Source organism: Amborella trichopoda, chromosome 2 (assembly GCF_054954075.1).
Source record: "Amborella trichopoda isolate Santa Cruz 75 chromosome 2, AtrichopodaSantaCruz75HAP2 v2.0, whole genome shotgun sequence".
NCBI lineage: Eukaryota > Viridiplantae > Streptophyta > Magnoliopsida > Amborellales > Amborellaceae > Amborella > Amborella trichopoda.
This window is the reverse complement of record NC_142337.1, coordinates 37,720,993-37,739,057: the sequence shown is the minus strand read 5'-3', so window position 1 is coordinate 37,739,057 and position 18,065 is coordinate 37,720,993. Positions and strand designations below refer to the sequence as shown.

At 41.3% G+C, this 18,065-nt stretch overlaps 1 protein-coding gene across 6 annotated transcripts in view; it reads right to left on the bottom strand.

Annotated features, from left to right (window-relative positions):
- The window catches only part of LOC18421476 (protein disulfide isomerase-like 5-4), a 49,512-nt gene that overhangs the window by 10,591 nt on the left and 20,856 nt on the right, over positions 1–18,065 (bottom strand). For 3 of the 6 annotated variants that reach the window (XR_016050557.1, XR_016050558.1, XR_016050559.1), the window contains exons 7-12: positions 17,754–17,794; positions 17,576–17,650; positions 17,312–17,368; positions 11,526–11,642; positions 11,206–11,352; positions 9,715–9,939 (exon numbers count right to left, since the gene is read on the bottom strand). Coding sequence is in view for 3 of the 6 variants with exons in the window: in XM_006826461.4 (XP_006826524.1) it covers positions 9,715–9,939; positions 11,206–11,352; positions 11,526–11,592; positions 17,312–17,368; positions 17,576–17,650; positions 17,754–17,794 (612 nt within the window). In the remaining 3 variants the exon portion in view is untranslated. The remainder of the gene's footprint in view (positions 1–9,714; positions 9,940–11,205; positions 11,353–11,525; positions 11,643–17,311; positions 17,369–17,575; positions 17,651–17,753; positions 17,795–18,065) is intronic. The other 3 variants (XM_006826461.4, XM_088860058.1, XM_020674076.2) reach the window with 1 other exon arrangement.

Here is an 18,065-nt window from a genome sequence, read left to right as displayed (position 1 = left end):
AATGTACGATGTGGTGACGCACAAAGTCAGCCACGATCTAGCCCGTTACCCTCCACATAGGAATAGCTTCTGCCCATTTTGAAAAGTAGTCAGTGGCTGTTAATATGTAGAGATCACCTCAGCTAACACTAGTGTAATGGGTCCCACTATGTCCATCCCCTATTGAGAGAATGGCCAAGCCGTAAGGGTCAGATGCAGTGGCTTTAGTGCTTGATGGATATAATCTGCATGTACCTGACACGCATGGCATCTTTTTGTGTACTTGAATGCATCCTTGGCCATGGTGGGCCAAAAGTACTCATTCGGTGAAACTGGTGAAACAACTTTGGTCCGGATTGGTGCATACCGCATACCCCGTTGTGTACCTCCTTAAGAGCTAGTTGTCCCTCCTCATGCGAAAGACGCCTTAATAGCCTCCCATCATATGAACTTCAATAAAGTTGGCCGTTTAGCAAGGTGAACCTTGTAGCTCACCTTTTAAGGGGCCAGTTTGTCTTCTCTGATTTGCGGGAGTTGACCGTGCATTAAATGTTCTAAAAAGGGTTGTCACCAATCTGGTTGAGCAGCTTCCACAGTAGCCACGACACTGGTGGTGGTGGTGGGTTCTTTCATCGATTTTCTCGCTGCTCCTTAAGGGGTGGGGAAATTCCGCCCGTAAAGATTCCTCATCCACGGAGTTGGCCTTGTCCACCATGAAGATAGCTCGCCATTCTTGCAAAGGAACATGAAGCGAGATGTCGGGCTAGATGAATTTGGCGACCCCAAGCTTGGCTAATGTGTCAGCCTGGATGTCCAATCCCGGGGTATGTGAGTCAGGGTGATTTCATCCATTTCCCGAGGAGATATCTTGTCGTGCTGTAGTATGGTTTGAGTTCATCTTTACAAACCTCATAAACCCCTTTTACTTGTCGAACGAATAGCTGGGAATCGTCGAAAATATTGAGGTGTCCAAGGTTCAACTCTAGTGCCATATCTAGACCAATAATCAACGTTTGGTACTCGACTTGAGTATTCAAATATTTTTCGTTCAAGGAGAAGGCATACGGCAAAAACCCTTTATCGGGCATCACAAACATGCCCCGTGCCAGCCCCATTTGCTTGGGAGGCTCTGCCAAACAACATTTGCCATTGGGCTGGTTCATTTTCCCACATGACTTCTTCATCAGGTAGATCTTCGTTCACAGGTGATCCTTCGGGCAAAGAATGAGCACCTAAGAAGTCTGTTAGGGCTTGCCCTTTAGTAGCCTTTTGGTGAACATAAGTGATATCGAACTCCATAAGGAGTAGGGTCCACTTAGCCAGGCGTCCTGATAGAACGAGCCGAGTCATACATTCCTAAATGACTTGGAATGTGGCGCAAGCTTCTAGCATGCCAATCCTTAGCTTCAACCTGACACTGCCTATGACTTGTTGAGTAGCCTGATTGAAGCCTTGGATTATCATGTGCCCCTCCTGCAGATTCTTGATATCCATTCCTACGGCCTTCAGCATCCTCAGAGGAAGTAGGTTCACGGCTGACCCTCCATCTATCATTGTCGATTAATGTGGGTGTCATACAGAACTCCGGGCACAGGCGATTGTGAGGTTTCTCCCCCACCTGTAAGACTGCATCTAAGAAAGTGACTGGCATAGCTAGCACTGTTGGGTCAATTTCTACTTGATCAACTTTCGCTTGGAACTCCTCTGGAGACGACAGGACCTGTATCAAGGCTGCCGAAGCTCCTTGGATAGCATAAGAGGCTCATAGACACTTATGGCAACTGGTATTCTCCTCAAATGGGATGCTACATTATAGTCATCAATCTTCTTATCCGTGGACGGTTTTACATGCCCGATAACATTGGAGGTTTCGGCCTGTATTTTGGTGGCAGGCATAACCTTATTTGGCATGGTATCCTTGGGAGGTTTTATTTTAGCAATCCTTCTACCTGATCTCAAGGCTAGTTGCACGATCGGAGGTTCTAGGTCAGTTTCCACCATCCATGTCACATTACAGGATTCTTTGGGGACATCATCCATCTCCCTTTGCTCATGAAGGCCATTCATCATCAAACGCCTTGGCATGAAATCTTTCAAGGTGGGATACGAAGGCAAAGTTCGCCTAACGACTTTGTTCGTCTCTTTCTCCCTTTTTCTTTTTTTCTTGTTTGCGTCTTTGGAAAAGGATGGAACAACTCCTTCATGTCCTTCTGTTATTTGAGCTTGAGAAAGTGTCGTCTCCAATGCTTCTAAGCCAGCTCTTTTCAAGAGCTTCAGCTTGCATTCGTTTCTTCTCCTTCCGGCTAACATAGGTAGTCCAGCCACTATACGCAGCTTCCTCTGTGTTAGTCGAGGAGTTGAGGGTTCTCGTATATTCTGAGAACTCAAACAGCTCCGGGAGAGGACATCCTTCAACTTTTTCTAAAATGGGGGCTAGATGAACATGCCGCTCGGGAGAAGTATGAGCCACGGATGTAGTTCCATTGTCTATATGTTCTTGTATGAAGTCCTTTACAGGCCAACAATCTATAGCCTGTGTGAGCGAGAATCATGATATCGGCAATACGGAGTACCCTTCGAGGAAGGTTTCCTCCTTGATGGCCGATTTCTCCTTAGAGGGGCTAGGAGTCCCATAGCAAGGAGTGGGTCATACATGCCACACACCATGGTTCTGTGAAAGCCATAAGGCTCCTCACAGGAAGGGCCATCGTTCATCTGCAAAGGCTCTCTTCTGTGGATCATAAAGGAAACTACATTAGCCGCTGCAGTTTCGGAAACTGGTGCTTCTGGTTCATTTTGTTTGAGTTTCCCTCCGTGATGAGGTCTTCGATAATGTCTTTCAAGGGAAAGCAATCTGTCACCACGTGCCCCGACATTTGCTGGTATATGCAGTAATTAGGTTGATCAGTTTGGCCGACCTGATCGGGATATTTTGGTGGAGGGAGCGTGATGGTCTCAGCTGCCAAGAGCTTTTCCAATATCTTTGAGACTAGCACCTTATCGAAGGAATATTCTCTCTCAAGGCGTTCTCAAAATGTGCGTTGTCTCCCTCTTTGGCTTCCTCGCCCACGTTCAGATGGCTGCGGAGAGTCATTGCTCCTTGGAGGTGGGATAGCTGCTCCTCGCCTCCCTTGTGGCACCACGGATGTGATCATGGAAGTTTTAGCTGGCGTAGCCGTAGGCTTGCTTTTATCGGGCTCTCTTCTCATGATCACCGGCTTGGGGCCCATGCCAAAACTCTCCAAGAGATTCTCTAAGTTCACAACACTTGAGACTAACTCAAAAGTGCGGAGATTGGAGGTGTGCAAATGTATCGCAATCTCGGGTCTCATATTTTTTATGCACGTGCACTTCTTGTATTTCAGGGAGTGGGGTTGCCTGCACCACACTAAGGTTCTGCCATCAGGTGATGTATTGTTGCACTAACTCATGAGCCTTTTGCTTCGTATTAAGAAGCTCGGGTAAATAAACATCCCTTTCGGTGTTTTGGAAGCATGCCAGGAATGCTTCCTGCATCCATCTCCATGTGAATATACTCCCAGAAGGTAACACGAGTACCAAGAAAATCTCAATCCAGATAATTGATTGGACAAACTGCTTCATCAATAGGTATCAATGAAATGATAGAATCCGTCAAAATTATTCAACAGGCTCTAGAAGGAATTCCGGGGGGGGCCTATGAAAATTTAGAAGCCCGACGCTTTGATAGAGTAAGAAATATAGAATGGAATGATTTTGAATATCGATTTATTAGTAAAAAACCTTCTCCCACTTTTGAATTGTCGAAACAAGAACTCTATGTGCGAGTAGAAGCTCCAAAAGGGAACTCATTGTTGGCCGTATCTGAACATAGGGATACAAAATGGGCCAAGTGCGAGTGGGGGGGTTCCCTGCCCATCGAATTTGGGAAATTTAGGGCGATGATACCCCACAAGGTAAGCTGCTTCATCCACATACGCCGGATATGGCTTATGGTATGCATCTACTGGCCGCACACCGGGGAGGTGCAGCGATTGTAAACTTTCCATAACCATGTCGTGCACTGTCTCGATAGTCAAGTTGTATTGGGGAGGTGCGGAGGAAACACTGGTTCGCGCATCGCTCGGTTCCCTGTCGCGGGATTTGTGGAGCATTACCCGAAAGGGTTCGCTGATGTGGCGGCTATTTGGGTTGCTCTCAGTGTTTCAAGCTCCATAGCTTGTGTTTGGACCTCAGCTTCCCTTGGGGCCAATGCGGCCCTTAAGCACGCCATTTGTTCGGATTCATCTGGGTTACTTCCCCCTCCAACCATCATCACATCCGCGACAGGCTGCTGCTCAATCAGTCTAATAAATTTGCTATATGATATTAGCACATCGGGTTCTTGTAATCCAAAGTGAAGAGTCGGAGTTCTCACAGCCGCCGTTGAGGCTTTCCTTGCCTTGGCAACACTGCGAGTAACATGGGGGTTTGGAACAACTTGCCAGCTCTTGTTTGCCTTATTTGTCTTTTTGGACGGCGGCTTGATGGGCAGAGGCCCGTCATTAGATGATAAGGACGATACATCATCGAACCCCTGAGCAATCTTCTCTTCTACTGCCCCCTTGTCTTGATCAGGGAGCACCCTTTTGATATTGCACGGCCATACCTCGTTAAGATAATCCCTCGAGTCATGAACTATCTCGTTAGGTTTTGTGTTCAAGAACTCCATCAATGTCTTAATCATCGGATCGTGGTTTGGTCGATTGTCCACTTGGGTTCTCGCAAACGTATTGATCAAGGACCTCTCGTGCCTGCTTAAGAACAGCTTGGAGATACGCCTTCTAGGCTCGCATATATTTCTTCAACCATGCTTTGAAGGTATAGGGAGGCTTACCATCACTTTGATTTAGGCTACGCAAGTCGAGATCTCGAAAACTATCAACTGTCCGGGGATGAACGATCCCGGGGCGGTCAATGCTCCGAGTATTGGTACCCACAAGTGGTCAGTTAAGACAATTGAGACAGGGGGGGTTGACATCATGAGGATGTACAACAGTTGGGGTGTGAGCAAAATGGTGCGAGCCGACAAGGTTACTATCACGGGGAAGACTAACCGCCGGTTGATTATTGGAGAACTTAGGATGCGAGCCTGTGAGGCTGGTAATATTAGGAAGACCAACTGCCTATCGATTATTAAAGTACTTAGGATGCGAGTCCATGGGGTTGTTAACACATGGAAGACCAACCGCCAGTCGATTATCAAAGCACTTAGGAGGCGAGCCGGTGGGGATGGTAACACTAGAAAGACCAACCACCAGTTGATTATTGAAGTACTTGGGATGCAAGCCGGTGGGGTTGATAACACTAGGAAGACCAACCGCCGGTCGATTATTGGAGTACTTAGGATGCAAGCGAGTGGGGTTGGTAACACTAGGAAGACCAACCGCCGGTCGATTATTGAAGTACTTGGGATGTGAGCCGATGGGGTTGGTAACACTAGGAAGACTAACCGCCAGTCGATTACTAAAGTACCTGGGATGCGAGTCGATGGGGTTGGTAACACTAGGAAGACCAACTGTCGGTCAATTATCGAAGTACTTAGGATGCGAGTTGGTGGGGTTGGTAACACTAAGAAGACTAACCGCCAGTCGATTACTAAAGTACTTGGGATGCGAGTCGATGGGGTTGGTAACACTAAGAAGACCAACCGTCGGTCGATTATCAAAGTACTTGGGACGCGAGAAAGTGGGGTTGGTATCACTAGGAAGACCAACCACTGGTCAATTATCAAAGTACTTGGGATGCCAGCTGGTGGGGTTGGCAACACTAGGAAGACCAACTGTCGGTCGATTACTAAAGTACTTGGGATGCGAGCCAATAGGGTTGGTAACACTAGGAAGACCAACAGCTAGTCGATCATCAAAGTACTTGGCATGCGAGCCGGTGGGGTTGGTGACACTAAGAAGACTAACCGCCAGTCGCTTATTGAAGTACTTAGGATGCGAGCCGGTGGGGTAGGTAACACTAGGAAGACCAACCGCCAGTCGATTATCAAAGCACTTAGAATGCGAGCCGGTGAGGTTGGTAACACTAGGAAGACCAACCACCGATTGATTATCGAAGTACTTAGGATGCGAGTAGGTGGGGTTGGTAATACTAAAAAGACCAACCGTCAGTCGATTATTGAAGTACTTGAGATGCAAGCCGGTGGGGTTGGTAACACTAGAAAGACCAACTGTCGATCGATTATCAAAGTACATAGGATGCGAGCCGGTGGAGTTGGTAACACTAAGAAGACCAACCACCGATCGTTATTGAAGTACTTGGGAGGCGAGCCGGTAACACTAGGAAGGCCAACCATCGGTCGATTATCAAAGTACTTAGGATGCGAACCAGTGGGATTGGTAATACTAGGAAGACCAACCGCCGATCGATTACCAAAGTACTTAAGATGCCGACGGGGTTGGTAACACTAAGAAGACCAACCGCCGATGGATTATCAAAGTACTTAGGATGTGGGCCGGTGTTACCGCCAGGCTGTACAGCAGTCGGAACTGAGTGCACGATCAGCGTACCCAACAGCGAAAAACAAGACCCTGTAAGGAGGGGGCCAAAAAGCTCAGAAGCCATGGCTCTTTTCAAACCTCCTGAGGGAACCGTGCCAAGACTGTACCCATCAGGTAAGGTAGTGGGATTCGCATAATGCACTAAAGGTGTCTGGTCCTAAGCGTGATTATCGATAGCACCGCCGTGACTCCCCTTTCCTTGACTTTTGCCAAGGTAAGTAAGAACTATGGTCAGTGGCTTAACACCTGGGACTAAAGCCACCTAGGGGCTCATCTCGTGGACTGCGGCCTTTCGTGTTGTAGTTCCTAGGTTGTCGTGATCATCAGCAACGACAGTATGATCCCAGGGTGAGGGGAGGTTTAGCGAAACTTCTATAGCGCCGACTTGAAAGGAGGTCATTATCGCAGCCATCGAAATCGCTTGACGACGTATGTAATAACACAGGGGATCACTCGTTAGATTGATCAGGAAGTGAGATTATGAGAGAGAACCAAGGATATATGTCCCTCCTATACCCTGCTAGAGACGAAGGGTGAACTATTCCCCAGTGGAGACACCAGAGATTTGAACGCTCCGAATATTGCATTGTCGTACGAAAATGGAGCATTTGATGTTTTAAAAAGACAATATAGTTTAAAACATGTTAAGACTCCAATTAAATGCTTTATCAGAGGACAACACATTCGGGGCAAAATTCACCCATGCATTCCATATCATAGAAAACACATGTTTTTTCATATTATATACTGGGAACAGAAAAGTTCCAAGAGGCTAATCCCCTGTTACAATTTACATCGACTAAATAATGCGATCAAAATCAAATAAGGCCAACAATCCTTGATCATAGCCTTAAGACATACATTTGTTTCTAACAGAACAAGACGTACAAATATATACAAAGAGATAACATCGGATAGGATATCAGCCCATATACCTGATCTATAGCAGGGATGCTAATCCTACGTCCTTGTCCCTTTCGAAAAACAGGCCTCAAGCGGGTATCTCAGAGCACGGAATCAATTTCTTTTTATCTTTTCTATCTCTTCTCTCACTCTATCTCAATATTTAATCAACCTATGATATATGTTCTCTCAAAGAATACCTATCTTCAGGAAAAAATATGTGAACCCCCTTTCTCATCTATTCACCTGCCTTTTATAACCTTCTTCAGATGATAACGTTCAATCTTTCTTTGATAACCACCCAATATTATCTCCATCGTTGCTTCATAATGTTTATCTTCTTCCTCACCTTCACGCTGGATCTTCATTTTGTCCTTGTCTTCTACGTGAATTCGAATTTGTGAGCTAATCTTTTAGTTCAAGTGAACGGATTTCATGGATTTGAATTTGAACTTCAAAGTTTCATGCGAGTTAAAAAAGTGCGGGTAATCTCTTAACCCCGATCTCATTCACGTGAAAACTTTGAATTTGTGCTTATCCTTGGTGGCCAACCCTTTAACCATTCGCGGATTCAAACTCATGCCCATCTGATGTGGCCAACCATCTCTTTTTTGAATTTTAAATATGCAATCTCGCAGATCATTCGAATTGTGCAGATCAATCGAGTTGTCTGATGAGGAAGATCGGGACATATCCTCCCTTTTTATTACTCGTTGACTCGCATTTCTGTTGCCCCCGCTGAATATACTTTTTTCTTCTTGCATAAAACATTTCCATACCTTGTAAGGGTGATCAGATAGAGGATCCAACGGTCCTGATTTCTTGGAAAATTCCTCACATTAAAAGAGAAATTACAATATCAATAGTCGAAAGTTGTTATGACTGGAACGCACAAGACATGGAGCTTTAAAGCTCCAACCGTCGAGCTATCCAACCTCCAACTAATACGAAACTTCAAGAAGAGGGTCACAACACCTCAAAATGGTTTCCTGAGAGTCTCAATTTGATCCCAAAGGCATCGAGCTTCGAGATGTCAGTTAGGGCATATCCGAACTAACAGTGGATACAGACATGGGTTAAGCCAGGTCCAAATATCACCCAAGTCATATCACTCTTGGACCTTAAGGCACATGAGGCCTTAATATATTTAGGAATTCACCTCAATATATCATGACGAGGTTTTCTTTAAGCTCCATCAGTCCAAACCCCATTATTTCACATTACATCTCACCCAGAACTCCTCCAATATCCAGTTGAGAGGCATTTTGTGCCAAGGAACATATGCATTCCGGAGTTCCATCTCAAATAGAGACATCTTCATGATCTCTTATCATTGGTCGCAAGTTATGGCACATGCGCATAACCAATAATGGATGCCAATATTAAGTCGTATCTATCTCTCCATGTATCACATGGATAGGCGTACATAGAACCTTAGGAGTATATGTATCCTAGAACTTGTCTCAAAAAGAGATGGCTTCACCATTTATGTCAACCTTGAATATGTCTGACAAGCTTTTGGCATTATCAGTTGTGGGTTACGATTTTTAAGGACTAACCCACGAGTCAAGACTCCTTTAGGCATATCAAGCCTTTCATATGATGGATCTTGATCATATTACATATTTGTGTCACATGGGGTATTTCCTGAAGCCTTATATGAAGCTTGGCTATTATATCAGTATCAAAATGCATCTGGTCCTTGTATGTGACTGAAAACACACCCAACAATAGCATGATCAAGGGTGGATATGGCCTCCAGCATGCCTCCTTTGGTCACTTTGCTCCGATTCTTCATGTGATGAGTCAGTTTTTTACAGGGCTCAACTTGGAGACTACCATCACTATAAGAAACATGGATGTTGCTAATCTAACAGCTTATGAGTTCTTTTCAGTGTTTAAAAACATAGAACTGGGGACAGAACCATGCAGGGGGTGCATCCGAATCAGCTCGTCAAATCCCAAGTCTAAATGGTCAAGACTTGGACCAGAATCACTGGGCTTCCTAAACACTCAGTCAACACTTGGGCCGGAGACATGATCATTTGGAACTGGCAGGGTGCTAGTTCCGAGTGACTCACAGGAGTAGGAATCGAACTAGCCAAGTTTTTAAACAATGGTTCTTTGAAATTCAATATGATGGGGTAGTTCCCTGGTAGTGATAATTTCATAGCTACGACCTTAATTAATCTATAGCAAGTTTTTGAGTCATTATCAATTCTTGCTTAACAGAAGAGAATAATATAAGATTACCAATCATTTCAAATAGATAAGACGTAAAAGCATGAAAGCATATGCAACTCACAGTAACATTGGCATTAGCATCTCCTTGGTTTGTCATATATGACTTTCCTGTCAGTCGATCGACACTTCCGCCAACATAAGGTGAGAGACGATTTACTTCAGAAATCATGCTCAATGAAAGTCTTTTACCAAATGAAAGATGGGAAATATAGTGCGACATATTCATCATGGAGGCATCGAATGAATGGGCTCCTGAATGAGCTGAGATGACAAGGTTCCCAGGGACCTGCACATGGAAAATAATAATAAAATGTTCATAAATGTCTACTATTACCTCCTCTATGGATAGTGATTATGACTAAGGCGAAAAGAAATCAGGAGATGAAAGTTCCATTTAGGTAATACTAATTTGCCTATGCACACAACTTGGTCAGATGTATTTATACTTCATTGAGAGTCCATGTTAGCCGAAAGGGCTTCAGATTGGACCTGATAAATTTTGGCAAATATTGCTTTTCTACTATTGGCTCCATCTAAGCCTCGGTTTATAGGAAGTGCCTTTCACAGAGAAACAGCGGAACAAGGATAGGCACAACAGAGCAGTATAAAAGAGAAAGCAGTGGAACTCGTTCATGATCAAGTACGCTTTTGAAGTGAGGTAGGTACTGTAATTGATATAGCCCATATTTGATCTGGCAACTTCCTCTGGGGACCCAAAACAATGGAAGCAGGGGAGAAGAATTAGGGGCAATGCACATAACCAAAGAGTGAGAGGATAGGGAGGAAATACTTCAGTAGAAACTTCCAGAGATTAGCATAGGGTAGTTATTGATGATATATCCTATAAAAGGTGACGATAAAGCCAAAAATCTCAATTGCACGAGAAATGCACAGATGCTAGGTTGATGAAATTAAAAGGAAGTGCAACATAAACCCTTGAAACAATTCATCAAGAGAGGTAGAAAGAGGACGTGCGCTGGCAGGACGGGAAGAGAATAGATGCAATACTGAAAAAGAATGAAAAGGAGAGGACAAGTTAGAGGGAGGTATGTCAGGTAGATCTGGTAGACACAGATGATGTTCATCACAAAAGTGGTTACTAAGGAGGTTTCAATGTGTTGGAAAGAACTTCAAGAACCTCTTCTAGGCATGTAAGTAGCTCCAACAGAAGAGGCTGAAACTAGTAGACATGGAGAGTACAAAATTTGATGTTGAAGAGGATGAATGAAGGTAAAGTGCCACTGGAGCAGGTATGGCAATGGAAAGTGTAGGCAATAAACATCATATGGAAGAATTTGTTCTGCCGCAATGACTAATCCTAGCGAGTAAACTATCTTACAAATCTCAAAGGTAACTCAGATGAGAATGCCTCGATGACTGAAACTAATGCCATGCACAATGAAATTCTACAATCAAAAAAGGAAAAAATCTGATATTGCTTTCAAGAATGCTGCAATTCATAAAAAAGGCATCTGTATATAGCTACCCCTCAAAATGCTCACTATCAATTAGAAATGTCAAAAGCAAAATTACATTAACGATGAGATATTACCTTCTTAACACGCACAAATCCTTCTATTCTGCATCCTCCTGTCAATGGTGCAGGACGCTTGACTGAATCTGAAGTTCTGTTGGATTTGTCCTCCAATGCAAGTTTATGTGATTCCAATGGTATAGGAGCAACTAGTGACTCCATTGTCTGCAAGGGAAGCATGTAACCGACTTATTTATTGTGGTCCTCATATACAGTCAATGGCGTGCAAATTGTACAGATAATACCCAACCAAAGCTGGCCTCAAAACTCAGAAAAGAGAGAAGAAATTGCAAAAATATATAAACAGGGCATGTCATAATCTTAAGTTAACTGCTTACCGCAACTAGGCTACCTGTGTCTCGGTCTCCATAATATGATTCATGGTCATGGTGCCCATGATTGTCCCTGAGTTAGACACTACCGTTTTGATTATTGAAACCAATGTGATTAATAATCTAGAAGAAAAAAAATGAAACAAATGAGTGTATATATTGCTAAAACAGAAACAAATTGAAAGAGGAAGACAAACTGTGTCTAGCCAACATTGGAAATGCATGAAGGCAAGAATATAATCTATAGAGAAAATTCCAAGCATTGAAGAAAGGAGTTCATGGAAAATATCCAATAAGCAGCCACTTATCAAAATAAATTGAACTAATCATTTACAAATTATCTGATCATTTACAAATTATGAAACTTGATCTTTTGAACTTATTGAAAACAGCTAGGGTCCTGCCCTCATTTTTCCCGAGGTTCTTCCCATTTTAAAAGTACAATTCAATTGTCAATCTTAGATAAATAAAAAATTTAGGGGAATTTACGAGCATACCCCCAAATATTTATTCACTTAAAACTTCCCCAAAAAAACTACAGTTTTGACATTCCTGCCCATTTTTTGGTTTTTTTAATTACCAAATTGCTCCTATTACAACCTTCAAGATCCGAAGTTTGATTTTTGTAAGATAGATAAAACAAACTTCAGACCTTGAATATCTGAAGTTTTAACTTTTCTGAAGTGTTTTTTCATGAACTAATACAAAAAATATAAACTCGGACCTTGAAGTTCTGAAGTTCAACTTTTTCGAAGTGTTTTTTTTTTTCTTTAAACCAATACAAAAAACTTAAACTTTGAACCTCGAAGGTACAAAGTAGGGAAAATTTGGTCATTTCAAAAAAGTGTGAAAAAATGGGTATGAATATAATAGCGGAATCTTTTAGGGGAATTCTTAAATAATAGAAATTTTGAAGGGATATGAAAAAAATACTATACAACAAAGCACATGTACTTTGTATGCACGTCTTTTTTCTTAGAAAGATCAACTTGGCATTAGGGAGTCTCAAACCAACACCTCTCTTTTGTAAACCACATGTCTCACTTATAAGACCAACAGCCCGATTAACTATATTACATTGTATAAACAGGATGATATATCTTATCATTCTAATGATACACCAGATATGTCATATAAGGGTCATTAAGATACATTTATACATTTTGTTGAACACATATTAGTCCTCTTGGTAGAGCTTATATTCCAAATTCCAAATTGCCAGTCCCAAGCCTAGATGAGAAAGGAGGGTTGTTTTTAGGTTGACAGCCAGCAAAAACCTTTTACCATATCCCTATAATAAATTCTAATCCAACGTTATAGGCTCATATAAGGGCATTCCCTGTAAGCAACACACTGAACCAGCACCTGGGTGCATTGAGAAATGAGGTAGGGTTAGCTAGGGCACTCATTGGAAGCGACATGTCGCAATAATGCCTGGTTGTGGTGATAAGTAAGCATAGTTTCAAAAAGCGCTAGGCGGGTCCTGGGCGAGTCGCCCAGCTCCTAGGCAGGCGCCCAGGCGATCGCTCAGAACATGAGCGGCCCAGTTGAATCCAAATAAGGATTCTGGCATTCTGCAGTTATGTCAGTATCAGTTACATGTATTGCAGTACATAATTCAAATTATACTACATATTTAGCATTTAGCATACACTCCATAAGCATAACCATAATCCATAAGTCGGGTCATCCTCCATATCCAATTAAAACTTAAAATTTTCCAACCAACCAAATTATCAAACCAAGTTATCAAATAGTATCACAACAGTACTGCAGTAAACCACCATGACGAAGAAAACAATCTAGTTTGAGTAACTTTGAGTTACCCTTCGATCTTAAAACGTTCACCACAATCTAGTTTTTTGGGGGCTTTCTCTCTCTAAATTTGGCTCCAACAAGTTTTAGGTTTCAAATGAACCAAAAACCCTAATTTTTTGCCTTTAAAAAAATAAAAAAATAAAAAAAATAAAAAAAATAAAAAAAGATGAAAAATGCCCTTACTGAATGGTTTTTCCACCCCAAGGCAAGGCGCAAGCCTTGAGCGGCCGCTCAGGGCTGGGCCCTGAGCGCCCGCCTAGGCGGGTTCCGTACCGCGCAGGCGGCCGCCCAAGGATCGACCGCCCAGATTGGCCGCCTAGGCCTGAGCGATACGCTTAGGTCTTCTGGACCGCCTAGGCGCTGGGCGGTCTGCTTTTTGAATCACTATAAGTAAGCAAGGATATCCGTGCCATTTTAGGCAAGCACAGTTTAGGAAGCATAGGTAAGAATATGGAGTTAGTAGATACAAGGAGACGAAAGAGAGCTAACCTAGCGTGTTTGCAAGAAAGTAAGTAGAATGGGGTAAAAGTCGAGAAAATTGACGGATATAAACTTTAGTATATAGCAAAGGACAACAATAGAAATGGCGTAAGTATAATGATAGACCAAGATGTAACAGATAAAGTAGTAGAAATCCCAAGAGAGTAGGTAATAGGCTGTTAATACTTAAACTTGTCTTAGGAGAGGAAACAATTACTATAATTAATGCTCATGCGCCACAGGTAAGATCAGATGATAGAATTAAAAAGACAATTCTGAAAGGACATGGATGGACCAGTCCAAGAAATACCAAATGGAGCGAGGACACTTTTACGAGGGGACTTAAATGGTCATGTAGGAATAGATGGTAGAAGATATGAAAAGGTACATTGAAGAGGATTTGGTTCAAAAAATGAGATTAGTGATGCTATTCTTGATTTTACTATGGCTAATGATGAAAAAATAACAAACACTTATTTTAAAAACCAAGATGAACATACAAGGGGAATCATGGGAATGCTATTCTTGATTTTACTAAGATTATATGGAATGCAAGTTTGATAACAATAGGGACAAAAACGATAAATTAGTTATGATTGATGGCCAAGAAGTACATATAAGAGATTATTTTTGCTATCCAGGGTCAGTAAGCCAGGAGAAATGAGAGATTAAGGACTATGTTGCTCATAAAATTAGAGTTGGGTGAACCATAGTTGTTGGAAACACCTGATATTTCGAATCATTTTGGGAATCGGAATCTCGGAGTCACAGATGGATAGATTATTCATGTTTTCATAATCGACGTCCATACAAGGGGACTCATGGGAAATGAGATTCCTACTTCATAGGAATCAAGATTCAACCCAAATGGAATCGAAATTCTTACATACATGGAATCGAGATTCTGACCTCTTTGGAATCGAGATTCCGACATATTCAAAATCGATCCACATGGAATTGAGATTCCTTCATATATGGGATCGTGATTCTCGATTTAGACATCTTTGGAATCGTGTTACTGAGGTATTTGGAATCAAGATTATACAGATTTGGAATCGAGATTCACATCAGTTGGCAATCGAGTTTCGCCCTCCTGGCAATCGAGATTTGTAACTCTATGGCGTTGAGTTTCAACCCCTTTTAGAATCAAGATTCCCACATTTCACGCCTTATCAACTCAGAACCTCATTAAGCAATCGAGACTAGAGGCCTATAAGACCTAAAGAAGGGGTTTTAGATTTGAAGTCAATGTATTGACTATTGAGCTTAGAGTAAATTGGTAGTCCACTGAGGAAATTGTCTATAAAAGATACAAATATTATCTCATGGATTTCTAAAATGTGATTTTGATTTCATTACTACAGTTCAAAATAGGATTTTGTTTGTGCCATGGTATTGTCTATGTGCTAATGCCAATAGTCTCTAATGGATCATTACAATGTACACTTAATGAAATCATTCTATAAAGAACATAGGCCAATTGATTTTTGTTGGTCATTTGTTCTCAAAAACGTGACAAAAAGATGATTGCATCTTGTAACTTGAGATTGGGCGTCTAGCTCAAGTAATTTGATGCTTTGATATCGTGAGCATCAGTTCTCCAAAACAAAACAAAAATACTTTGGCATAGTAAACATCAGTTCTCCAAATAAAAATAAAAAAAAATAGTGGAAATACCAACGTGCCGAGGGCTATGTACCTAGTGATAATGACGGTGCTGTCTGAAATACCATACGTACCGAGGGCTATGTACCTAGTGATAATGTACCTAATGCTCCAACAGCCTAGTTATACCTGCCTTTCTTAATTGCAAAAGACAGTAGAATCATATACAATGAAACATTTGCATTTGAAAGTTGATACGTGTTACAAATACTATAGCACTGCGTTCATCGGATTTTTAATTGGAGCACCTATAAACCATGGGAAACAATATCCAATCAGGTTTCCAAATAAATGAAATCAAAATCCATAAATATTAGGGGTGAGATTACAAATACAACGAATCACAGTTTTGTGCACCTATGAACAACAATACTTGATTTAGTGAAATAAGGATAACAAAAAAGTTCAGATCGAGAAGATTCCATGTTGATTGAATTGTAGTTGCCTCGTTCTTGCACCTACGAAGCAAAGTTCTTGATGTTGCGGATTCTGGATTCAAAAAATAATCGAATCGAATATCATTATATGTGGAGTCGAGAATCACAAATGTGGACTCAAAATTCAATAAATATTGGAATCGAGATTCAAAAAAGTTGGAATCGAGATTCCATAAATGTTGGGATAGAGATTCGAAAAAAGTTTTGAATCGAGATTCCTAAAATAAGGAATCTGGCTTCAAGGAAACGGGTTCCGTAAAGATCCCTTATCGAAATCGCCGAATCAGGATTCTGATGCAGAATCGAAACCTGGGCAAAGAGATTTCAGTAACTTTGGGGTGGACGAAGTGGAGATGTGCTTTTCGAGTCTTATGTAATCGTCACACACCAATAAAACTTAAGGGAGAGTTCTATAGGTCACATACCAATAAAACTTGAGGTAAAGTTCTATAGGATGGCTATAAAACCAGTCATGCTTTATAAGACGGAATATTGACAAGTCAAGAAATAACATATCCATATAATGAGTGTCGTTGAGATGAGGATGTTGAGATGGATGAGTGACAAGACAAGGAATGATAGAATTCGGAAGAAATCCACATGAGGAAACTTAATGATAGCTCCAATAGGCGACAAGTAGACTTAAGCGGTCTGATCATGTGCAAAGTCAACCTAGAACAACACCAGTTGGAACCGGTGATTTAGTTCAAGTGGGCTCTAAAAGGACAAGGGAAATGCCCCAAAGAATATGGATGGAAGTAATGAGAAAAGATATGGTGACTAATGGTCTGACTGAGGGTATGGCCCATGATAGAGGATTGCCAAAATAGGATTCATATAGCTGGCCCCAAATAGTTGGAATAAGGTTTCGATGATGATGATGATGATGATGATGACGACGACGACAGAGCCTATAATCCAAGGTCAACCTACAACTATATACTAAGGTTGACATTGTCAAAATCAACAATGTTTGCACAATGCAAATAGCTTAGTGCTTAGAATAATCATTAAATTGCAAAGTATAATACTCATTGTTCACAATTATATCTAATCTGGATACATCACATCGATATCTTTTTCTCCTTTTTTCTTTATCGATTATAAATCACATCCATGTTAGTCAAAGTTCTTCCCACATAGCTATAGCATATTTGAAGAAAGATAAATAAACAAGGAAAATGAGTAATTATTATGCAAAATTACAAGGATAATATTGAGATGTTGAAAAACTTATATGCACTAGCTCTATACATTTTTTGATAATTTACAATTATTTGCACCAAGACAGTGTGATAAACTGAAAGATAGTGACTACATAGGAATGATCAGATTATGATGCATAAATGGCGAGAAGTTACTATAAATACGAAAAGTAAAATAATAAGATACCTTACATCACTTCCTTTGCGAAAAATTCTAATCGATGGATACCCCTGGATATGATGGCTGCACAAAACCTAATAATTAATTATTTCACAAACACAAAAGATGTGTCGCTGAAGCGCAAGCAATTGTCAAGCAGCCATTCCAAATAAAATAAAACCAGAAAGCAGAACATAGGACTTCAAATAATTTTCATTCAATAGTAGAATATAGAGTGACCTTCCCACTAACAAAACAAACTACAAGTAAACGCGATTTAGGAGGTCATACCTCTTGCATAACTCAATATCTTTAGTGCAATCAACTTTGCCTACAAGAATCCGCCCATCTTCTTCAAGATCATATCTGAAGAAAAGATTTCAGTCGGTTAATTCCGTATTCAGGTGGCTTTCTACTAGAAACATGTTAAGATTGTGAAGCAAGCAAACAATGAGAGGAGAGAAATTACCTTTCTTTTATTATTTTAGCTGCCTTCTCCCATGAAGGTTTCTGAAAACACAAACTAAAGTAAAAATTTTGCAGCAATAGATACCAAAATACTGACCATAGAACAAATTAGAGTAAAACTCAAAAGCATGCCTTCAAATATCTAAATAATAGTGACTGCATCATAAGCAAAGTCCTCTACATAAAGGGTTTAAACAACCATCCTCAAAACTCCTCCATTGCACTTGATAAATGCTTAAAGTGAAAGATCTTCACATTTTAGATATTCCTTTGGAAAACTTCAAGTCAATCCATGGCAGACTTCAAGAACGAT